Here is a 25351-nt window from a genome sequence, read left to right as displayed (position 1 = left end):
GTTGTTTAAAATATTGCCAGTAGTTTCTGGTGTAAAGGTATCTCTAAGTAAAAACTTTCACTGTCTCTTTTCTCAGCATGCTGTATTTTTTTTTTATTTCAGAAGCTAGCATTTCAGCTTCTTACAAGAGTTTTATTTTGCTCGAGATTATCTGCTGAAAACTTCAGCTTCATAGAAGCCCTTCATAAGGGGGAAGAGAGACGTATTTTCTGGCCAGTTCTGGAATTCATGCTGAGCCCTGTCAATTCATAAATCAGTAGGAGTTGAGGGCTCTTGGCAGTTGGCACTTTCTGAATAGTACCCTTTATGCTTAGAGGCCTTTACTATTGCCCAGAACAGAGCCTTGTATTAGTATAGATTCATGAATTTGTATCAAATTCCATGTGCTTAAGTAAGCATGTTAGCCCTTTCCTTTCACAATTATGTATGTGTTGTAACAAGTAATTTCATAAGTACATATCAAAAGGTGTTGTTTGATAATGTGACCTGTGCAATTATAACAGCAAATGCTTCGTGCTTAATTAGGATACATCTACAATAGTTATACATTGGTACATTAAGCTGTAACATTCCATATTAAAAGGAGTCAGATCTTCCTTTCTTACTGCTTCATTCATTGACCTGAATAGTATGCCAGTAATGTGAACAGGCACAATATTAATATTCAGAGTTTACCTTGGAAAATTTCACGAGCTTTATGGCAACAGTACTACTAAACCAGAATGGTATTTCTTTTCTCCCTATATTTTCCTTTTTTGTAGAAGTAAAATGCAACTGCTGCAGTCTCATTTGGAAACTTCTTTTTTGGTGGACGTTATTTAGCTTTGGAATAGTGTGATTTACATTTACCCTTACTGTAGTTTTCTGTGAAAAGCATATTTAAACCAGTCAAAATCAGAAAACACATTAGTACCTTCTTCTTGGTAGATCCTTCCCTCTCTCCCATTCTCTCTGTTGATAATTAAAATAAAAATATTCCTTTTGTCTGTCTGGAAAGCTCATTGCTATTTTTTCTATGTGATAGATTCTTTAATTTGTAAAACTTTGTATTAATTGATGTTTCTTTACAATTCATATTAGATTACATGCACATTTTGTGTGTGTCCACAAGACTGAGTATATCAAGTTTATTATCCTGTCCAAGATAAAGGTGTAGAATTGACACTACAGTAAAATAATGACACATCTTCCCCTAAGTTTATTATTAGATGAAATGTGTACCTGATTATTGATCTGCTTGGATATTTATTAGGGAACATTGGGATCAATGTTAAAGAAAACTTAAGCAAAATCCCATGTCTTATTCCCTTTTGTTTGTTTGTTCATTTCATAACCCAGCATACTTCAGTATTTCAGGTCTGGTGTAATTTTCCCAGATTTGCCATTTTCTTGCCTGATGTGGGGATTTATTTACTCTTCAGTTTATCACATTTTAGAAACAAAATAATTGGAATTCTCTTTATGGCTTTTTCTGTATGAGAGGAATTAACTTCAGAGGCTTTTTTGATGCCCTTAATGTGGCTTTTGCATTTCCTTGTTACCTTCATTCCAGACACCTTGACATTTCAGTGTTGACTAACGCTAACAAAATTCACTAGCAATACTACTGCCATGTCCACTTTCTAGGTCAGTAAACTGAAACAGAGAAGCTGTTTTGTTTGTTAGTTTTTTGTATAGGAAGACTGTGGCAGAGCCAGAATTACAGTTTGTGCACCTTGCCTCTTTTTTAATTGCTGAATTTTTACTATGCATTTTGTTATAATTTAGCAACATACAATGTGCTCTATTTGCTATCTCCATTGGTAACTTGCATTCTGGTTTCATTATTTTCTTAAAGTTTCTACTTTTTTATGCTTTTGCTTTTATTAGCTGAAAGCATATAGTGATTTGAATCATGTGTCAGTACTACTTAATGGTGCATTAAGTTGTACGTTAACAGTAATTATTCTTTTCCCACTCTGCTGTTGAGACACATTTTCTGAAGTTATGCATTTTATCGGTCTTTATTCCAGCTGAATTCTATTCTGAACTGAAGTATTTTTACTCTTTGTTTCTTTTGTTACTTAAAAAAAAAAAAAAAAACACCAACAATAACAAAAAACATTTGAATTATTTGGGAGCGTTGCCAGGATTTTGCACTAGGTGGCAGTGCTTTGCTTCTAGCTTTTAAACCATTGTACACATTGTCTTCTCTGCCTTACCTTTTGTGGGGTTACAGTTTACACACAGTAGCAGCATTGTATCCTTACGCTTCAGGAACTGAAGCATCTCTGACATTAAAATCCTGATTCCAGTTTCAAATCTGAAATCATGGCAATATGGATGCCATCCAAAGCCTTTAGAAGCAAATAATTTAACCTATGAGCTCTTTGTTCAGCTAAGCATGTGGGGATACTGAGCGCTCAGGCATTCCTTTCAAACCCTGTCAAACAGGACCTTCCTGATTGCAACTTACCTTGCAGAAAAGGCAGCTGCCGCTCACAGATAAACCCTCCCAGGTCATCTCCCGGAGCAGGAAGCGATGAAGCAGATCTTCCTTGTTTGGGAGTAACGTGAAGCGGATCTCTTCGTCATGAGTCTGAAAGGTAAATTTGTTCTTACCTGTAAATTATGGTTCTGCTAGTTCTTACTATGCCAATCCAGACTTCAGAGTTACCTTTCCAGCCAGCAGATAAATAAAACTTGATGCTTATATAGTGCTTTGATTTTTATTTTTTCAAAGCATTGTGTGAACATTAATTAATTGGACAAAGACAGAGAAGACAATAAGGAAGATGGCTGCTATAGCCCTGGTTTATCCAGTCTTCCTTCTGTAAGAATATTATGAGTGAAAAAAGAAAAGATGTGCAGTATACCAGGTATACTGTAAACCATCACTTCAGGACAGTAATGTTATCTGGCTTTTCAGTAATGATGCTGCACAGGATGGCTTCCTTCTTCTAAAGGGTGAGCCATATGGATTGGTGTAGGAGAACTAGCAGAACCAATATTTTCACAGACAAGGACAAATTTAACTTTCTGCTATTTCCCTCTATACCAATCCACATTCTAGAAATAAAAATATTTGTGACATTTCTATTATCAGTTGATGGGAGGAGAAGTGCTTTTCTATACTTTTTCTCTGAATCAACTGAATAAATGAGCAGGCAGTAAAATATATTTTAATGTAGTGCAGCTGGATTAGGAAGTTATTCAGCACTGCTATTTTTGATGGTTCGGATCATCTGTATCTCTATACAAGGCAACAAGATTTACTAAAATATGCAATTTGAAAAGTTTATTTCCCCATTTCAATTCAAAAAGCTACAAATGTCAATTTAGAGATGATAGTGAATATGCAATAGGACTTGATTAAGAAGCTGCATCTGCATACTTTGTACATGAAAATAAACCATCAGCTTGCAAGTTTTCTTTATGTCTGCCAGATGGCAGAAAAGAGCTTTACAGTCTAGACTGGTGTAGATGGGACATAGCAGAACATGAAGAGACCAGGCTTCAAGAATAAGAAATTAGCATATTTGCTCTGACTAACTTTAATAGTTAAAACTTCTTTGAAGTTTTGCATGCCTAGCCTCAAATATTTCTACAAGTGAATGGTATCCCTTTTTAAGATAACTTTAGTCTTTAGAGCTACTATCTGGCCATTGCTGATTGCCAGCAAAATTCCAGTATTGTGATTTCCACTCATTCAGGCAGGATTAATCCAGTTTTCCTCTCCTGTGGCTCACAGCCAAAAATCTGTGAAGTTAGAGGCCATTCCCAGTGAGCTGTGAAGTTCTCTACATTTGCAAAGAACCTTGACCTTGTAAATGAAACACAGCCTTAGAATACAATATATAACCAGGGGGTTCCTTTAACTGTCCCTGTATATGGACATTGTCTGAACTGATCAGAATATACTTTTCTCGGAATACGTTACATTCGATATACCTGTTGTTTTAAAATAGCCAAAATCTGAATCTTCCCATTCTTAGTGGTCTCTAGCTTAGACTGGCTCAATTTTTATTTTGTTACTGTTAACTTTAGCTGAGTAACTTTTTAAGGTTTTAAAATCTTTGGCACTGTGCATTTCTTATATCTCTACTATACCATCTTTGACTATCTTTCATGATGCTCTGTTCAACAAAACATTCTTCCTGACAGAGCAAACTAAATGTTGGTTTTTATTTCCAGTTTCCCAGGCTCCTTAGGAATTCATCAAGCTTCTATTTCTTTTTGTTATTAACACGTTAGTCTAAGCTTTCAGGACAGCGTATGTGTTTCCCTTTAGCATTCATTAAAAAATTAAACTCAGCCTTCTGTTTTTTTGATTTATTGATAGAATAATTACTTACAGATGATATGAAAGCCTGTTCCTGTGAGAGGATCTGAACCAATGGGTGATAAAACCCACCATAATAAAACTTCAGAATAGATTCAAGAAATAACTTGTAAGCGTTTTTCAGGCACGTTACTGATTTACAGAATATAAAGATTTTTATGTCTGTGGCACAAGTATGAGTTTAAAGTGCCATAATTTTCTGCTAACAGAGTTGAAGAGGGAATTATACTGTTCTCACTAAAATCAGTAGGTAGCACTTAGTTGAAACATAATGGAACAAAGCTGACCTCTGAGCATATACAGTTCGTGCTTATGCTTTATAGGTGTTTAAACTTGAGATCCTAAAGCTGTGGTAGGAAATACACAGTAATTGTAGTGTAGCAGAGCAACACTTAAGCTTAGATAAATATCCAAATTAGGTTTTCATAGATTATTTTCTAACCATGTTTGTCTTATGTGTATTGATTGTCGTATTTTATTTGAAAGTTACTCACAAAACACTAATATGATTAAAAAAAATAATAGTTATTTTCATGTGCTGTAAATAAAGTGGTGAACTGTTCCCTTCCCCCCCTACCTTAAATGTTAGGCACCTATGGGAACATGCTGGGGTGATATCTCAGAAGGAGTACGAGTGGAGGTTCCAAACACGGACTGCAGCCTACCTACCAAAGTCTTCTGGATAGCTGGAATTGTAAAATTAGCAGGTGAATATATTTTAATTGAAATTATTGAAATACTCAAAATAATTCTGTGAAGGGAGCTGATAATATAGTCAGTAGTCACCTGGTTAGTAGAATATCAACACTAGTTAGGGTGTCAGTGCTGTATTGCTAGGTTATGTGTTTTAGCATTACCCCTGTCACACTTTTACAGTAGCTTCAAAGAGAGTTGAGAGCATCTGTTTTTTATATTGCTGGAATTCACTAAGAGCAGTGCCGGATGAGAGGATAAGCAATTGTATGATAGCGAGCCTTGTTAAAAAAAAAATCACTTTTATTGATTAAAAGTAAAGTTAAAAAATGAGGGTTATATAGCTAAAATATGAAAAAGCACAGACTGCAGGTAAAGAAACAATTATTTCCCTATATATAATCTCTAAAAGCTTATAGTACAAGAATTTTAATTTTATTTCAAATGCGCTGATAACATAAAGCAATGTGTCTTAAGAATAATGTTCTAAAAAAAGTTCCAGTCTAGAAGATCCAATGTAATTTATGCTGGGTAAAGAAATACTAATAGATTTTTTTTATAATTGTTTTATTTCAGGCTACAATGCTCTGCTGAGATATGAAGGCTTTGAAAATGATTCAAGCCTTGACTTCTGGTGCAACGTTTGTGGGTCTGATATCCACCCGGTTGGTTGGTGTGCTACCAGTGGAAAGCCTCTAGTCCCTCCTCGAAGTATGTAAATAGTAGCCTCACTGATTGCTATAATTACAAAGTCTTTTCTTACTAAATTTGCTTATGGTTCTGATATCCAAGTGTTTCTTTTTTTTTTTTTTTTTTTTTTTTTTTTTTTTTTTTACCATAGCAATGATTTCAACAGTTAGAAATAAATCATTTGATCTATTGGAAAAATAAGGATTTGGCTTGCATTGGAAGTGTTTCTTGTGGTAGCCCCTCTGGTACAACTTACTTTTTAAGATCAAGGTGGAAGCGGTTAGCTAATCAGTGATGTGAACATGCACTGATTTATATCCATATTTTGTTATTAAATTCTTTGCCCTGACATACCCATACATTTAATCTTGGGTAGCATTTATTCTCTAAAGAGGTTTTTGTCATTATTTTCATTCAGGCTTTTTAACAGTCATCTAGGATTTCTTCTTTACATATTCCAGACTATAACATTGTCTCTAACGGACACAATTAAAAATCAGTGGCTTATTTTGTCCCCTTCATTTGCAACAGCCATCCAACACAAATACACAAACTGGAAAGCTTTTCTAGTGAAACGACTTACTGGTGCCAAAACACTTCCTCCTGACTTTTCTCAGAAGGTAAGGCTGATGCAATATCAATGATGTACTGTGAACAAAATTGCAGCACAGAGTGAAGAGCCAAAATATTTTACAATGGCACAGTAGCTCCTTTTGTAGTGAAGATGATAAAGTAGTTTCTTCCCTTGAAACAGTTTTCCTGAGAATCTCTATTCTTTGTTTATCTCCACACTTGTCAATGTGATGCTGTTTGGAAAACTGTTTCCTCAGAACAGAAATAATTTTCTTTTAAAAACTAGTTAGTCTACTTTAATTTTAAAATACCCCAATTAAAAAAGTGCTAATAAGCTACCCTGTGATATAAGAAAAATTAAATCTGATCTAATTCAACAAAGGTTTTTATTGTGCACTGTTACAAGAAACTAAGCAAAATTAGTTAACACGTATCTAGATGCAAAAAAAAGGATGCTTTTAATATTTTTCATCTGCTCTAGATTAGATTTCCTGTCTAAGTCGTATGGCAGCTGCCTGTATGGTATGCTCTAAGTTAAATTAATTATTATGAGATGGTACATAGGTTTTAGTAGGAATATATGAAGTATTGTTTTTGTTGTCTTAACATTGCATCTAATAACCTCACCCGCCTCGTTTTTTTCTGAAGATGTTCATTTGTATTTAAAAACTGGCTCTGTTGGAAGCCAAATTAAGTTGGCAAAGTCTTGAGGCAGGATAACATCTATTTCCATTCTGTTCCTTTCTTTTTGGTATATGATGAAATTGTTTGTGAGTGGTCAGTTTTAATTATGTTTGAACATTCTTTTTCATGCCTCATAATAATTTTAATTCTGTGTTTAAAGATGCCAAAGCAAAAGGGGTTTATGTTGTTAAAATTGTTGCTCAAGGTAATTTTATTCATTGTTATTAACTGAACAAACTTTCATTAAGTCAAAAGAAAATTCATTTAACCTTTATGAGAGCTGTGTTAGGGCTGTACTTGATAAAAGTTACACTGTTGTAGGATCTATTCTAGTTAGTCTTGTGAAAATGTTATATTTTGACAATGAAATACAAGAGAAATCATTTGTGTCACTTCTCCAGGTGGATTAACAAGTACTTGAATTAAATGAAAAATGCTTTGATACTGTGCTTTAACAGTAGAAGACAGATGACTAAGCTGAAACATTTTTACAGAATTTCTTTTTTCCCCTTATTTTAAGGTGTCTGAAAGTATGCAGTATCCGTTCAAAACTTCCATGAGAGTAGAAGTTGTTGATAAAACACACCTTTGTCGAACAAGGGTAGCGGTTGTAGAGAGTGTCATTGGGGGACGGTTAAGATTGGTATATGAAGAAAGCGAAGACAAAACCGATGACTTCTGGTGCCATATGTACAGTCCACTCATTCATCACATTGGTTGGTCTCGAAGTATAGGACATAGATTCAAAAGATCTGGTAAGCCTTTTGCACTTCAGAGGTGTCTTTGGGGCAGTATTGGCTTGGAGAGACCTGACTTAAGCAATACTGTCACTTTATAAAGCTAATAAAACTAGCTTTAGCAGTTATCTTTAAAAGTACATATAATGGGGTATAGGGACTTTTAGCAATTATACTGTCATTCCAGAGTTTCAGTTAAAAGTATAACTAGCATTTTCTACAGTGTTGAAAAAGCCATAAAAAGTTTTAGTTGAGTTGTAGTATATCAATATCTAGAGGGATTCAGTCTTAAGTAGCGGTTAACAAATTGTCTCTGAAGGAAAACCTTGAACTGCAGTATTCAAGCATGGTAAACTTCATTTTTCATACAGATATCTGGAATTGCACTGTCCTGCTCCACTAGTTTCTTTGTGTTTGTCTCTTATACAGTACAACATGAGCAAGTATCATATGGGATGCATTTCTTTTTTCCCCTCTCAAGTTTAAGGACTATAATTTTTTTTGAAAGATTTATGTTTTGGAAATCCATGGGAAGGAAAGATAAGACAGTATAATAGATGATATGTGGTTAAGACCCTTATTATTTAAAACACAAAAGTGATTGTAATTTGAAATATTTAAGGCTTCTAAATGGAAAAAAAGAGTCTGCTTTTGAATATTTTCCTGTTGCGCTGTGACTGTGGCCCTTGTCTGAAAGAGAATTTCTGTAAAACAATTCACAAGGCATCCCTTCAGGACAGTTTTAGCACTTAAACTTTCACTGAAACTGTTTATACATAAGAGTAGTTAGAGAAATAAAGAACAGTGCTGTTTCCTATATATAATGTGTCTAGCAGGGTTTCAGGGATTCAACAGCTGGCAAAAATCAGTTATGTATATAGAATGATTAGACATAATTGTATACAAAATTATATGTAATTACATAAATGTAATTTTCAATCATAACATAGTGCAGAGAGGTTAACTTGCCTTTTTTTTTTTTTTTGCAAAAGTGTCTATGTGTTAGTAGCAATTTGGTGACATAATTGAGCTGTCTTGTGAAGATTGGGTATTTTTTTTTTTTTCATAAATGAGGTTGTGTTAGAGGTGTTTCAGGGAGGATGAGGAAATGAGGAAAATTCAATTTCAATGAGGAAAGCAGAGTATGTCCCCCAGTTTTTTTAGGGTGATCTTATCATAAACTATGGGCCTCCCACACTAATAAGGTGATTGCATTCTAGTAGTTTACATATTCAGAAAAAAACATACTGTTTGCTCGCTCTACTGACAAAACCTCCAATTAACATGTACTCTTATTCCTTGTAGATATTACAAAGAAACAGGATGCACATTTTGATGCACCCCCACATTTATTTATGAAGGTGAGCTTGCTAGCAAGAGCAGTCTTTTCTCAGAGTCAATTGAGGACCTTTAGTTCCTGATATTTACAAAAATAGATCTGAAACTCTGTTTAAGTCCTGGAAATATGCCCAGCAAAATCACTGGTGTTTTTTATTCATACAGTTAACTAATTTGACCTTCTTAACATAAACAGAGGTGACAGTACAAGTATTTTAATCTGTTCTTTTGACTGTGTGTGGTTTTATATTGTTCAAAGCTTATTAGATTCTTAGCTTCTGATGCTGTTATCTGATTTATTTATTTTTTAGGTAAAAGAGGTTGACACAGCTGGAGAATGGTTTAAAGAAGGAATGAAATTGGAAGCTATAGACCCCTTAAACCTTTCAGCAATATGTGTGGCAACTATTAGAAAGGTAAGAAAACAAACGTATGTATTGGGAAGATGGACAGGAGTCCATTTTTCATTTACCTTTATTCAGGTTTGAAATAAAGAAAAAATAAATTCATTGTTTATTGAATGCATCCATTAATTGTTTATATGCAAGTCCTATGAAAAAGAATATACTCATGTAACTTTTTGATTTTTGATCTCTGGAAATTCAGCCTTATCTTTAATTTGGATGTAATAGCTTGTGAGATTAATTTTCAGGACAGTCTTCTGCTAACTATCTTAAATATTTTGCAATTCTGTTCCGAAAAGAAAAAAAGCCTCATCTTGCTTACTTTCTGAAGTCTATGAAGACACTTCAAGGATGATCTTTTCTTCCTAGCTTAGTTGAAAAGGACCCTATATATGTGATATACTTACTAAAAGGGAAAAAAATGTAAAAAGTAGCTTAGCAGCCTAGCATAACCTTACCAATGATTGTGGTAATTATTTTGAATCTTTTTTTATTAATAGTGTGCAGAATATCCTTACAGGCTAGAGTAAACTGAATTATAAAGCTTTAAAAGTAGAAGTAGTGTTCACAGAAAAATAAACAAACTAGAGCTCAGTGAAAGGAAATGTTCATCTCATAACTTTGCAGTTAACAAAGGTACATTTGACAGTAGCACACACCATCGAGGAGACAGGTATGAATTTTTTTTGTTTGTTGTATTATAATTGAATGTTCTTCTAAGTATTTTCGTTATTACTCAGTTACTTTTTCACTCTTGAAACATGGCATGCTTTCTTTCTAGCCTTATCACACAGTTAAAGGTATTTAATGTAAAATTCTGTTTTTCTTTACAAAGGTTTTAGCAGATGGCTATCTTATGATTGGGATTGATGGCTCAGAAGCAGCAGATGGGTCTGATTGGTTTTGTTACCATGCCACTTCCCCTTCTATTTTCCCTGTTGGTTTCTGTGAAATTAACATGATTGAACTAACTCCACCCAGAGGTACATATAGCATTCTGACCACATTTTACTTTGAATATTTTTTCAGTGATATTGTATGTGCCATATGCTTTGTTTCTTAATTCAGTCTACAAAATTCATGTCACTTTTTAGGACTCAAGTCAGAAACAAATACAGCAGCATAACTTCAAAGTAATCTTAAAGATAACAAACTTTTCATTTAGAAAAAATGAAATTGAACATCTGTGTGGATCACTGACTAAAATCTGCTTTTGCTGTCATAAATTGAGGATAGCCACTTGAATAGTATAGCCATTAAGTGAATGGGAGGTGTAAATATGCTAGTCACTGAACAGTTTGTAATATGTCATTGCTTGGAAAGTCCTGACTGCCAGAGGAGTAACAAACGTTAAATTATCTCAGGCTTAGGTTAATTGATGACGATGACAGTAAATTTCTAGGAATATGCACAAACTTGAACTTCAGGGAAGTATCCATTAGAGCTGTATGCTTCATAATCCCTACTGTAAGGAAAAAGCTGTCTGTCCACTAGCATATGTGCCTATAGAAGTACCTTACTGCCTTCATCTTTCCATTTTATTATCTTGCTCTAGCAATTTATAAAGAGGATTGCAATTAAGTGTGTCACAGCAGATGATTTTTATGGATTTTTCTTCATTTTCCTCTTTGCAGGCTTCTACTTGTATTTATTGAATGATTTTCTAGGTAACTACACAGACAGTGTAATGCAACATGAAGAAAATAATCTATCATTTTCATTACTGCACACTAAAGGGTTCCTTAAGTATTTGTAAACTGCAGTTAGACAGATTTACTATTTTTCACAGTCAGCTCATTTATTGAATTTATTGCATAGGAATTCATGGGCATGATCACTCCTCAAAAAATGTGCTGCAGGAGTCTCTTGCAATAATAATCATTGTTGCATGGGGAAAAAGTGTGTGTATCAATATCAGCTAATTTAGAAATAAATGCATTAAATGATACAGAATAGAAAACATTCCCTTTTACGACGACCTCCTTTTTACTCTTCAGACATTATTTACATGGTGTGCAAATTGTATTATTAACACCTTTATCATACTATTGTTTTTTTTGTATTGTGGCAACTTTTTTACCTACATGTATTTTTTCCCTTTTATTGCAGTTTTCCACAACAGTCCTGTATCGTCCTCTGAGAGACGATTTAAAATCGCACATGCATTAATCTAAATGTCATTTGAATGAGGAGTTAGGAGTAAAATACAGACCATAATGTGCATTAACATACTTAAACATTTTGTTACTGATTTAATAGGATCAAAGTGATCAAAGTTTCTTAGTTCTTATGACGTATATTCCACTCTCCACATTATGAGCTAGAAAAGGGACAGTTTCTTAAATCTGACTACTTTAAAAAAGACCACATGCACATGTCTCTGTGTGGTGAAAAGTAAATGAACAGACTCGTATACAAATATGTTGGTCTAGCCAGAGGAACTGTACATAAATGAGGAAAGTATTAGCACACAAAAAGTGGTATATTACTACCCTTACCAATTGCTAGCTATCCAGCTACATCTGTTCACGCAGATACCACATACCTGATGTGAACACCCTTTTTCAAATTACAATTAGCAATGTGGATAACTTAAATGAGTTGCAATGAAGTCACTGGACTTGTTGTTTGTAAGCTCATTCCTTTCAAACATCTTGATCCCTTGCTGAAATCAACAGAAGCTGAAGATGCTTAGACGCTTCTAAGGCTGAGATTGTATTTTGAGCTGTGAGTGGCAGCTACCTGTTGAGTCTGGTCCTTCAGTACTGAGCTGTGACTCAGTGGGAGCTCTCTACACACACACAAATGAGATGAAAACAATTCCCATAGCTCTCTCCCCATGCTATACCCAATGCACTGTGATTGTTCAGAGTGTCCGACATTGGATGCTACCACAAAGAAATCTTTCAAGCTGTTGTTGCTCTAGGAGTTAGAATTTGAGAACTGGGAGTCTAAGCAGCTATAGGAGTTGCAAACAAACAAAAAACCAACCAAACAAAAAAGTCCTACATCTTTTAGGCATATTCATTAGATGAACAAAAGCTGAATATAAAATAAATTTTCTTACCTTTACAATAGCTTTTAAGATTGGAAAAAAAAATCCTGTAATTTATCCTATTCTTGCTATCTTTAACCTTATTATTTAAGTTTTAAAGTATCTCTACATGTTCTTACAAGTCTGTTCCTAACGCATCAAATTTTTCAATAGTGGAGCTCTTTCCCCACAGGAAAGACACTGGATGTGCTTAATTACATGATCTGTTCTGGGTCATTTGTGTGGGGCATTGTAGAGATCAAGGATCTACGTGGACAGAAAGCCTCAAGTGTGAATGATTAATCTTAACATCAAATGACACTTTCTGTATTATCTAGAAGTTCATTCATCTTTGTTGCAAACGGGCAGTGTCCGGTTGACTGTCTTGTCCCTTAGACGAAAGCTAAGAGAGTGGAAGTTTCTGATGTTAATATTTTGCTTCTTTGTTGTCTTTTTAGCCATAACACAGTGCCAATATACTGTTCTTGTTGATGTTTCAATACATGAAGCTTGCAGTTGATGTATGAAAATGTTGTTTAAAATTCACAGGGTATGCAAAACTCCCTTTCAAATGGTTTGACTACCTCAGGGAAACTGACTCAATAGCAGCACCTGTAAAGCTCTTCAATAAGGTAATAAATATTATGCATGTGTATTTGAATTGCAGTTAGTATTTTCTTTAGATTTGTCTGCATACTCCATGGGATTGACCCAGTTCTTTGAGTAGAATTGTGGAAAACTAAGGCACCAGGGACTCTTTAGAAATAGGAACCATTTGAATATATTAAGCTTGAATATTTCTGAAATGTTAAATACAGGGCTACATGAAACTTCATAAATGATATTTGCTTTGTGAGTGTGCTTTACTGATATAACATGTTTGTTTGTTGATGTTCGACTTGTCAATGTGCTTACTTTTCCAGGAAGTTCCAAACCATGGGTTTCATGTTGGAATGAAACTGGAGGCTGTTGATCTGATGGAACCTCGCCTGGTATGTGTGGCCACAGTAACTCGCATTATCCATCGTCTGTTGAGGATACACTTTGATGGGTGGGAAGATGAATATGATCAGTGGGTGGATTGCGAGTCCCCAGACCTCTATCCAGTGGGATGGTGTCAGCTAACTGGATATCAACTACAGCCTCCAGCACCACAGTGTAAGTTCTGTCATGTAAATAAAAACAGTTTACTGGTCCTTATCGACATGTGATGATTTTCCTAACTGCATCCTTTCCAAGTTAGGTCACCAGGCATAACAAAAACGGAACAAACTCTTGTTAATGCACAGGAGTGCACAGTTCTAATCTCTTCCACATTGACTTTCAAAGTATTTCTCAGCATTTCTGTGGCTACTTAAGTTTTCTGTTTTTCCTGCCAAGTGCTTATTTAATCTAGGAAAAAAAAGCTTGTTATTTACTTACAAGGTCTGGAGACAGAATTTATATTGCATGAAGTTTGCAAATATATGTGCTTTACATACTGAATTGGATGGAACTCAGTGTGTTCATAGCTATTCACATGCACAAGAATTTATGTGAGAAGACTACAGTTCATTTACTGCATCAACACGTGGCTTGTCAGGTCAAGTTAAATGATAATTGTGTTTCAAGAACTGTTGTTTATTGGGAAGGTAGTATTAGTTACTGTTAGTAGTTTAATGGGAGGGTTTTTTCCTCAATAAAGGTATTCTGCCTTCATTCGGTCACTACAGAGAAATCTGTAGCAGCTTTGACACATTTTGAAGTGTTTTTCCAAAATAGTAAACTTTAATTTTGTACTCTTAATTTTTTTTTGCAGCATCAAGAGATAACCAGTCCAGTTCATCAAAACAGAAGAAAAAATCAAAATCACAACAGTACAAAGGACATAAGAAAAGTGGGTGACAAAATAGCATTTGCACTTTTCTCGTTTTTTAAAAAGCTTGTGGTCTCTCCTTAAGTCCCTTTTCTATTTGGAAGTGCTGTTTGTGTTTAGAACGGGTGTTAAGCTTAAAGGTGCAGTATGCCATAAAAGGAACTCTTAAAATAACTAAGAATATATATATATATATATATATATTTTTGTAACTTGCAACAGGATTGATGCTGTTAATGGTCTGTGAATTGTAGATGAACAAGTGTTATAGCAATTTCAGAATCCAGACATTATTTTAAAGAATACGTTAAGTAAGTTGGAAGAGTGCCTTATACAAAATCCTCAGGTATCCGTTAATACGGTTTTGACTCTGCTTTTGTAAAACAGATGTAAAAATAAGATTCAAGTTACTTGGGTCTAAAGAACTACATGTAGAAAATTGAAATTACTGTCTAGCTGGATCCTTTTGAAAAGAAAAAGTGACTTTTTTTTTTTGATGAGACATCTGTGGGAAGCAGTATGTAAATAAAACTACTTTTATATGACTACTTTCAGAGACAATAAATAGCATTGCAATTTGTGACTGTTCTTGTCACATGACGATTTTTAAGAATCTGAGCTTTTTAACAGAACTATTCAGGTTCTTCCCGTAGTTATTGTTTCCCTTGGGATCAATTTTTCTTTAAAATCACAACCAATTTGAAGTTTCTTTTGCACAAATGCACATCTTGCATTCCTCCATATTTATTTCCATGACACTAACTGTTTAAGCAGAAAGTCTTTTTTGTATGAGTAAAATAAATGGAGCAGAGAGAGCCTGTCGCAAGAGGACCTTGTGCCTTCTCCCATCATTGACTGAAAATCAGATCTGCTTTCTGTCCTGAAAGAAGAACCAGTTCTGCCACATAAGAATGGTTTGTCTTGATAGAAGTCAGTGGCTTAGTACAGGACGGCCTAACTGTGTTTATTATATTTGGAGCATCAGCTCTTTATGCTAACTCATTCTTCTGGTGTTTTCTTAGAAAGAGTGGAGTGTTGAAAAGAAAGTGCAGTATTTTATATTGCCAACACATGGACAGATCAGCTACAGAAAAAGTCTATAATCTGTTATCTTCATTTGGTCTTGCGTCTTGGTCAAGCTATTTTCTAGTGTGACAGCCTAGCAAACAATAAAAACAGTTTTGATAATGCTGAAAGTTTTTTTTTTTTATTCCCCTGCAAGTTGGCAAACTGAACTAAAAATCTTTAATAGTCCATAAGGTGACATCAGGAGAGATTTTATTATACAAAATCCTGTTCTAAGCAAGAAAGTTAGGCCTTTCTTACCATTAGAATCCATATCATCTTGACTTCTTTAGGCTTATTTCCAGAGAATTTTGTTGCTCTGAGAGTTGAGTTCATTCAAGAATAGAACTAAAATTTGAAGTCTGAAAGACAGAACGGTTTTCCCCCATCCCTTTAAAACTGACCTTATAATACAGAGGCTGTTGAAATCTGAACTATGCTATTCTATATATGTGAAGTACAGCTGCTTTCTTTTGTGGTCTTTCTGACTTCTGGCTAGTCTTATCTCAAAGTATGAATTTTGATGATTTCCATGTTACTGCCAGTGCTGTCATCAGAGACTTCCAAAGGTGGATTTCTAAGGATTATCAAGTGCCTTTGGCCACTGGTCCTAGGTAAAGAATAGGTGTGAGAGGAAAATAAGGTAAGGTAAAATTTCATAAAAATACAGCTTTAAACACAGTGAGGGAGAAAAGACTCGCATATAGTTCAAACGCTCAATTGTAAAGTACAAGGTGAACTAACTGCCTCTGAGAAAATCCTCATATAAAGCATGGAACAGTGGGTCTATAGACAGCTGCTGATGTATCTTAAAGTAATTTGGTTTAAATCAGAATAGTTATTAAATATTTTTTCAGGGAATCAATTAATCTGGAGGTTACTGGAAAAAAAAATTGTCAGACAAGTTTGAGCTAACATAAGAAATCACCTGTCACCAACCTCCCTTATTTCAAATCTTTAAATCTTTGACCAGTAGATGTTGTATTGAAATAAGCTGCATCCGCTGATTTTTGTTCCATCACAGATCTAGCTATAAGGGAAGAGGCCCTTGGACTGGGACAGGAAAAAAAAAAGATACCTGAGTAGGACGTGAAGCTAAACTGAGTTATGCCTGTTCCAACTTCCTGCTATCTAAAAAGCTCAGTTGGGGTCCCCACACTGAAGTCTTCTAGTAAGAAAAATGTATGTGTGATACCTTGAGCTTATGCATAGTCTCATTACCTTTTTACTTTAAGGGCTAGGCTTTTGTTAATGATACGGTCTTTATTTGACAGTGCTGAGAATATTTAAGCATTACCAACCGTAATTTTGATATAGCTGAAAGTAGTGGAGATGATGTATTAAAGTGTTTGCATCCCTGATATTGTAATGAGAGGTTTCCTCAGTCACGGAATCAGAGTGTCTCCTAGGTAACATAGGAGGAACAGATTCACAACTGGCATGGAAAATGGTTTCATAACATTTTTTCATGAAAGCAATGCTTAATAATTTGAAGGAATTTAAACACCAGAATGCTCATCAATGCTTGTAAGGCACTATAAAAATGGTAAGCATCATTCTAAAGTAATCATGAGTATATATTTTTAAACCTAGGCTTTAGGAGAGGATAAATCTTGTCTCGACTGGATTTATTTCCCAAGAACCATATTTCCTATCTCTGCTAGGTACACACACAGAAACAACTACAGTTTCAAACTGTATGACCTGGGTGTCTGACCAGAGGATTGTATTGTGACTGTGTGGTGTAGCTGCAGCAGTAGGAATTTACAGCAGTTGTATTTCATTGGTAAGGTGATGTGCTTAGAGTCCTACCAAGCAGTCTCTAGAATTCAGTAAGTAAAAATGTGGTGGTTGAGAAATGGAAGAATATTCCCACTAATAAGGGAATGGTACCATTGTATGTAAGGCCCTTGTTTTCCAGAATCTGTGAATATGAAGCAGAGCCATTTCTCAGTTGAAGAGTCTGAGTTACCTAATGCACTTTAACCCAAGCGTTTATTTTAGTTTGACTTGATGTTTAGAGAGGAAGATACCAGTTGGGAAGAAACCTGTCAGTTTGTCCAGCCTACCCATGGCAGGTGGGGTGCGGAGGAGCTTCTCTGGTGATGACGAGTTGACTCCTCCTCCATATCGAACCTTTCCTGCACAGACAGCCCCGGAGGCCTTCCGGCCTCCCAGGACTAGCCAAGATTTCAGTCCCAGCCTCAAAACAGGTAACTAGACATGTCAGCCTTGCTTACTGCAGAGGGAAGTGATGGACAGGGTGGGGAACTGAGCATGGGCTAGCATGGAACATGCTGACTCATCAATATTTTTTTTCTCTTTCTTTTTTTAAATTTTGTTTTTATTTTTAATTCCCCCACCCCACCCTTAGAGAGCTTTTCATTCTCACTGATGCACCACATCACTGAATTAATCATAGGAAAGAAGGACTCTAATTGTTTGAAAATTTCATAGCAGTCCAACTGAAGGTTATTGAGGCACAGAGGAGCTCTGCAAAGTTTTAAAATACAGAAGTGCATTCCGTTAAACTTAACTGAATGGCAGTGTGTTTTGGGAATGTTTGACAGCAGGAAGTTAGTGTGCATCATCTTTTGTAGAGAAAATAGCAGTACGTAGTAGATGAGGAGTGATTTTTGCCTTTGTGTCAGAAAAAGACAGTTATCTGGGAAAAGATGCATAGAATGGAGGTGTTAGTTGACATTTTTTGAGTTATTGATATAGGGATTATATTTGAAATGAGTTTGTCCTTTAAGATGAGTCTTTTTCCCTCTTTTTGCTATAAAATCTGTTTGGTTGAAGTATCAATGGTATAATTATGCATCCATATGAGTGAGCAGAGAAAAACACTAAAATCATCAGTGATATTGAGGAAGCATATTAAAATTTTGAGCTTATTTAAGGATAGCTTGTGTAATGTAATCAATCTTTTGATTATAGATTACTGTACAAGATCTGGTAGTTATTCCTCTCATCTTTTCTTAATATGTATGGAGGTATAGCAGATACATTAATTATCGCTAACTAATACAGTGCAGCAGTATAATTCATCAGACAAACCAGATTGTGCTCTACATGCAGGACAGTTGCCAGGTTAATACATATAGCTTCAAATTTCCTTGATTTACTGTTTTTAAAACTTCCTTTAGTCTGATTATGCTGCAGTGTTGCCACTTTTCATTGGCTGCAGAGTACATCCAGAACAGTTCCTTTGTCCGTGTGGTATCTTTCTGTGGAATGGGACGCTATAACCCACATGCCTTTTCGAGGCTCGGAGGACAAATCTCGACTCTCTTCTGTGTACACCTCAATGTTTCTCAGTAACTGACGTACACAAGAGTAGCAAGCTGAAGTAAAAAGAAATGTCTCTTTTCTCTTTTGCATCAAGGATGCTGTAAGCCTGGTGTAGGAGAGAGGATTTCTGGATTGTGTTTTTGCACAACTTGTCTTCTCTTACTGCAAATCTACAGCTCAAGTGTTTATTTAGTGCACAGACGTGCACAGGCTGAGTTTTGTGTGTCATTAGATCTCTGAATTCCTACAAAACCCTGGTGTTCTTTGGGTTTGGGGACCTGATGCTTTCCGTTAACATCTTCAGGAACTTTTCAGATGCCAAAGTTCTGAATTATGAAGTGTTGAGACAAAATTAGTTTTGTGGTGTAGCCTTGTCGTAGACCAAAGGTGTTTAAATAGAAACCAGAAGGACCACACCTTTTAAGTCTGGGGAAGAGGGGGGGTATACCCCAACAACATGTAAGCTCAAAACACATTTGAGGTTAGCCATAATTAATAAATTGCATATGTATTCCGTAACATTTAACACTGCCTTATGTTTTAGTATAACACTGCCTTATGTTTTAGTAGCCATAGCTAGGATGTAGGCGCTTTGCAGGAAATACCTATATGGTTTTGAATGAAAATAGTGGAAGATTACTGACAAGACAGATACCTACTGTAAAACTTCTTGTCTATCAGAGAATTTGGTAAGATTCGCTAAATGTCTTTTTCCCCTTTCCTACTGCCACATGTTGGAGAAGGTTTCAGTAGTGCTTTATCTCATTTACAGTACAAAGTGCTTTTGTTCTCTAGCAAAATTGTGCTGCTTCTTTAATGTAGATGAGTACTTTGTCTCTTTGAGTCATATGAAATGATCCTTAAGCAGTGAAATGCAATTGTAGAACAGCTTCACTTTAAAAAGAGTCAGTAGCCAGTGTTTTGGAGGAGACTGCTCTGAGAGACTCGCCCTATTTCTTGTGTACAGATAGACCATCGCTCCATGCTGTATTGATGTTTTGGGTGTAGCCTTTGCTTAAGGTACTAGCAGCATACCCAAGTATACAATTGTGTGTCTTGCAATTTAAACAGGACTTTTGTTGTCTCCACAGACTAGAGCTCTTGAGAGCTGGACATAATGCAGGGAGAAGTATTGTTGGTTTTGTTTGTTTGTCTTTTAAGGCAAGAGATTGTGGGCTATATAGGTGGTGAGAGGTGAGAGGGCATTTGTTAAATGAATGAGGAGAGCTTGCATTATGCTGCAACTTCTGGACTTTTTTTAATATCTTTATTTTCAAATTTTATTTTTATTTAGCACGAGTGTTTCCAATATGGAAGATGACATAGAAAAATAATAAAAGAATTATCAAATGGCTTGTAAGTTATAGCAGGGCTACAAATAGTAACAGGTTATGGAATTTATTTTTAGCTTCACTGCATAATATTTCTGCATTTCAAGATACATTGATGTGCATATAAACTTTATATTCAGTAATCATAAACTTTAGTAGTCTTCTCATTCATTTGGTCACAGCAAATCATTTTTTATTGTATAATCAACCCTTTAATGTGGGTACTGCACCTTTAATGAAAGTACTGGCATACTTTGTTTTCAGTGTTCTTTTCATTGTGCTCATATTTCGATAATTACCACTGTCCATTAATGAAATTGGAGAAGTAATTGTGACATTATTGCTATTCATAACATCGTTCTTTCTATGTCTCAGATCTCATTTCTATTTTCTTTATACAAAAGAAAGGGGAGAAGATTACAACTACTAAAAACGTCTTGAATGAAACCTGGGATCTTAAAAATTTAATGATATATTGAGAAATCTTTATCAATGTTTTTTTCTTGTCTTGTGTAGACTGCTTACAGTAATCAGGCAAGTAATGTGATTCAGAGATTGTAAATGGCAAGTAGTTCATTGTAACTAGGCTAAAGACTAAATTGGAAGTAGACAGTAAACAAAAAAGTAAGCAGTAAAAAAAAGAATTCTTCTTAGCAACATTTTGTTGCCCTCTTAAACCAGAGTTTTAAAATAGTAAATTCTTGGAAGAAAAATTATATAGAGAATATATTATTGTAAATTGCTCATTCAAATATATTAATATTAGAGCAAAACTTAAGGTTCAGTGTAAGGTCAGAAAGGATCTGTTTTCTGTGGGATATTGCATGTTAAAAGAACAACCGCTAAAATGCAGAATGTAAGAAAATGGGAAATCTTGAGTCTGTTCCCAATTTAAATTACATTAAGTAGATTTAAGAGAAAGTTGTACTTCTTTTGAATGTTACATATCTTTAATGTTCGTCTTTTGTTTTTAGTGTCTTCATTGCAGCTGAAGGAGGAGTTGCTAGATGGAGAAGAATATAGCTTCCTTCAAGGAGCATCAGATCAGGAAAGCAATGGATCTGCCAGTTACTACATTAAACAAGAACCATAAGGCAGCTCAGAAAAGTGAGGGGCAGAGTATTGGTGATAGGAAAAGAGCCTTTCTCCAAGACTGACTGATCTCGTTCCCACTTTGATGGTACAGTTTGGATGACTGTACCTGGGGCACTTTGCTAACTGTAGATGAGTTAGACTCAGTTCAGAATTTTTTGGAAGGGCGGGGAAACTATTTTAGTGAAAAAAGATTTTTCAATTTATTAAAAACAAGAATGGACACTTTTTTGTGTTGTATTTGAAGCTTTTGAAAGAATTTTGTAATATTTTCAAGTTCAGATTTATTGTGCATTGTTAACAAGAACTGAAAATCTAATTTTTTTGGTAAGATTAAAGTTTAATTAGCACGATTGTGGGAAGCGGTTGGAGGAAGATATAGTTGCAAGTACAGATGAACTGTCATGACAAATGAACCTTTTTGGTACAAGTTGGGAGACTTACAGACTCTTGCGAACTGCACTGGTCACGCCTCTGTTTTCTTATGGTGAAAATAAGGCATTTAAGCTCTGATTTAGAGGCATAAATTGTACATGGAAGATAGTCCTGTAAAGCTCTACTCAGTGAGTAGCCCCAGTTGCAATGGAGCCATCACGTGAAGGAGGTTTTTAACTTTTCAAGATGTTTTTATTTAGTTTTAAACGTTTTTTTTTTTATATAAGACGTTTTGTAATTTTAAAAAGTTCCTTAGGGTCTGAATCAGTGCCCATTAATATCAGTAGCCTTGTCTTCAGTGACTGCAGTGGGCATTGGATTGGGACTATAAAGCTCTTGTCTGTACGTCGATGTGTGTAGTCTTGGAATGCTCCAGCAACTGTTTACAGAGCCCTACGCCAAACTGGAACTTCAGAAAATTCCCACATTTGGAAGATTAAGTTTAGTCTGAATTTAGGCTAAAGAAACTTACTTAGTAACTCAGGCCTTCCCTTGGGAGTGGGAAGGAACTTCAGAGTATTCTTCTGATTATTTTTTTTTCCATTCAGAAAGACCTAGATGTTTCCTTGCCATCTTAAATATTTATTTCTGAACATTCAAAACCGATGTTCCATGTGATTTCGGTTGAGCTAAAATGAGCCAAGCATTGCAAATTTAAAAAAAAAAAAAGTTCACTCGTGCACAGCCTGCAGTGTTCCTTTCTTGCTGCAGCAGTGTAATATGGAAGTTGAGATTTGAAAAGTATATAAATAATATACAATCTAGCATATAATTCACAAACTGGATTTGTTTATTGCCTGGAATCTTTGTGTCAAGTATCCCGTTAACCCCACCTGTTTAACTGTCCAGCGGTTTTAAAGGCAAATGTCATGCAGAAGGGTGAAAATGACTAATAGTAAAATACAAAGTACTTTTGCATGAACTCTTAATTATTTGGATTTTCTTTCCATATTTTTAAACTTTGTATGTTTATTTAGATGGCTTCATTTATGGAGTTGATTAGTAAAGTTATTTATCAGCCCTGCAGAGCTGTGACTGGAAAAATGTGCATCAAGAGCTTTAGCTTTTACCAGTAAGGTTCATTAACTAAACTCTCAGGAATTAATTGCATATGTTCTATAAGTGCTTCTGGGTCTTAGTAGGTCCCCTTCAGAGCAGTACAATGATCATCTGACTCTTGACTATAAGTTAGGGCTTAAAAAAAAAAACTTTTTTGTTCCTACAGCCTAAGAAATGCTTTAAGGATATCAACCCACAGAGCCCCAGGAGACCATTTTTTTGTATATTGTTGTTTGAATTTAAAAAAAAAAAAAATGTGCATAGAAAGTTGAAAACCAGCAATTTGATTATTTTCTAAAATATTGCTCTAACTTTGGGTACATAGTATTGGTAATATGCACAGGTTTACCTCATTCTATGCAAGAGGGGTTAAGTATGTAAAGTTTTGTATTTACTACTGGAATTTTAAAATGTCCCGTATAGCGTAGGAATGTCTGGAATTTTCTTCTCCCTTACTAGTGAAATTTCTTTAATAATGACCCCCTTTTAACGGCTTCTTACATTAACAGAATCTGGTTATCAGACTATTAAGTTTCTGTAACTTCAGGTGGTGAAGACACTTTTGCTCTCTAAAATAGCCGCGGTGAAGGGACTTTATCACGGTTGGTAGACTTCAAATACGTTCTCTCAGATTCTGACCCACATGTGACATTTCTTTTACACAGCCTGGATTGGAGAAGTAGGATTAGAGACCATTGTTAATGACACTTTGGTGAGCCTTGATTTTTATTTTCCTGTGCTCTCCATTTATTCTGCTGTAAAATCCAGTTCTGCAAGCATTGATTTGGTTTGGTAAGTACATCACTATTCATTTTATTATGATTATTATTTTTATTGTTTTATTTTTTTAATGTGACAACTTGCAAATTGTCACAGCTGGAATGAGGTTGGCACAATCTTGCATTCTTCTCTCATTGATAGCTTCTGAATACAGTAGAAAAACTTGCATTAATTTGTGTTTCATAATGTGAAAATTTGGGCTATAATGAGCAAGGTATATTGCAAAGCCAGGAAACCTGGAACCTTGGACTTCTGTATATTGCCCAGACTCAGAACTTGGTTTCCCAGTCTGACTTTTGAGCTATAGTCTTCAAATGTGAAGAGGCAAAAATAGCACTTAACGTGAACACACTTCATGTGTTGGAAGAATAACAGAATCAGATTTGAAGTCTGTCAGTCTTTATAATGTTCTTTAAAAACAGGTATACTTTTAATTAAAACACTAAAGTACAGGAGTTGACTTGCATTCTCAGATACAGGTGACTTCACTAGGAGTTGCTTGTTGAGACTTACGGATGAAATCTCCTCTGTTTCTGAATTCAGAATATACCCATGTTGTTTGTCAAGTATAGTGAAATCTGTCCTAAGCAGACCATGTAAGGAATTAATTGAAGTCATTTGCTCAGGATAGGCTTAAGGAAAGCCTGAGCAAAATTCTACTGGGTATTGAGAATGGATTCCCCAAAAAGTGGGTTACAGATTGGCTGTGGTATCCATAGTACAGGCTTCACTGTATTTGTAAAGCATTCGTTAGTAACATGGCTCTAGGTATCTTTTATTTTCACTTTAAGCCATGTTACTTGGCTAACAGAAGAGCAGTGTTAGACATCTGAAATCTTCAATGGGGTCAAACTTCACTATTTGGCATAGCAGATTTTTTTTTTTAACCATAAGGTAGCACAAGTTATGCACCTTTGCAGCTGCCCTTCTGTTGCTCAAAATCTTTCTGCTGATCTGTTATTTTAAATACAACTCTTTAACCTTTTCCTTGCTGCATCTGAGGAAAGCTAAAGCAGTTATCAATTCTTTGTTCTACGGATACTAACACGGGTTTCAGTGTTTGTTTGTTTTTTATGATTGTTGTTTTATGTGATGTGAATACCCTCTCCCGTCAATATTTGTACGATGGTGCTAATATATTTGGTAACAATCCTTTATTGGGAAGGGATTTTAAAAAAACTGTGATTTAAACTGAATTTTTCTTCCTTTTAATTTTCATATTTAAAAGAAAAAGCCACAGCCATTTATACAAAAGGTATCAGCTCTGGCCCCTGGGAAAATGTTGGGGCGGGAATCAAGATTAAACAGATAGGGTTTTTACATCATTTCTGTATGTATTTGATATATAAATCAATATCTGTACAAATTTAATCTTTTATTTTCTTGGTAATTTGTGTGGTCGATGAGAGAGTATTTAAAACTTTCTCATGCAATGTACATAACTAAGTGAAAAAATGCTTTTGGAGAAATTAATGTTCCTTTCATTTTTATGAGACCGCAGATTTTCAGCATGGATGTGAAAAGCATTAAAATTATAACTTTGTGTACAAGATGAAAATAATTCACTAAATTTGCCTTTTTTTACACAAAATAAAAATGTTAAAATCTCTTCCTGTATTTTGTTTTCTTAAAAGGGGAATGGGGTACTAGATAAGCATCTAATACAGTGCAAGCTTAGTACTCGGCCTTGTATTTCACAGCTGATAGAAATCTTGTCATGGGATAATGTCACTCTTTTCAGTGTAGTTCCATGCTCGAAGTAGCTCCCCCACCCCTTCCCTCTGCAAGTTGGCTTTGGACTGCAACTGAAGGTATTTCAGTAGCCTGCAAAGCAACATTGCAGTGAACAGTCACTGAAGTTTTATGCTCCTATACCTGTATAGGGAAAGCTGTATTTTAACACCGCTCCACCTTCTGCACAGGGAAAATACTGAAATATTCATCCCACTTTACTGAGTGGTTCAAT

At 35.2% G+C, this 25351-nt stretch overlaps 1 protein-coding gene across 3 annotated transcripts in view; it reads left to right on the top strand.

Moving 5' to 3' along the window:
- Positions 1-25248, top strand: part of MBTD1 (mbt domain containing 1) — a 35545-nt gene extending 10297 nt beyond the window's left edge. For all 3 annotated transcript variants that reach the window (XM_035558796.2, XM_035558795.2, XM_050714375.1), the window contains 11 exons: positions 4911-5028; positions 5591-5725; positions 6236-6324; positions 7482-7716; positions 9004-9059; positions 9348-9452; positions 10276-10423; positions 13024-13106; positions 13398-13632; positions 14273-14350; positions 20994-25248. In XM_035558796.2, the coding sequence (XP_035414689.1) occupies positions 4911-5028; positions 5591-5725; positions 6236-6324; positions 7482-7716; positions 9004-9059; positions 9348-9452; positions 10276-10423; positions 13024-13106; positions 13398-13632; positions 14273-14350; positions 20994-21112 (1401 nt within the window). In that variant the 3' untranslated portion in view covers positions 21113-25248. The remainder of the gene's footprint in view (positions 1-4910; positions 5029-5590; positions 5726-6235; positions 6325-7481; positions 7717-9003; positions 9060-9347; positions 9453-10275; positions 10424-13023; positions 13107-13397; positions 13633-14272; positions 14351-20993) is intronic.
- Positions 25249-25351: the final 103 nt, after the last annotated feature.

Source organism: Cygnus atratus, chromosome 18 (genome assembly GCF_013377495.2).
Source record: "Cygnus atratus isolate AKBS03 ecotype Queensland, Australia chromosome 18, CAtr_DNAZoo_HiC_assembly, whole genome shotgun sequence".
In the NCBI taxonomy this organism is placed as follows: domain Eukaryota; kingdom Metazoa; phylum Chordata; class Aves; order Anseriformes; family Anatidae; genus Cygnus; species Cygnus atratus.
Note: the sequence above shows the minus strand (reverse complement) of the source record. Positions and strands in the feature narration are given on the sequence as shown.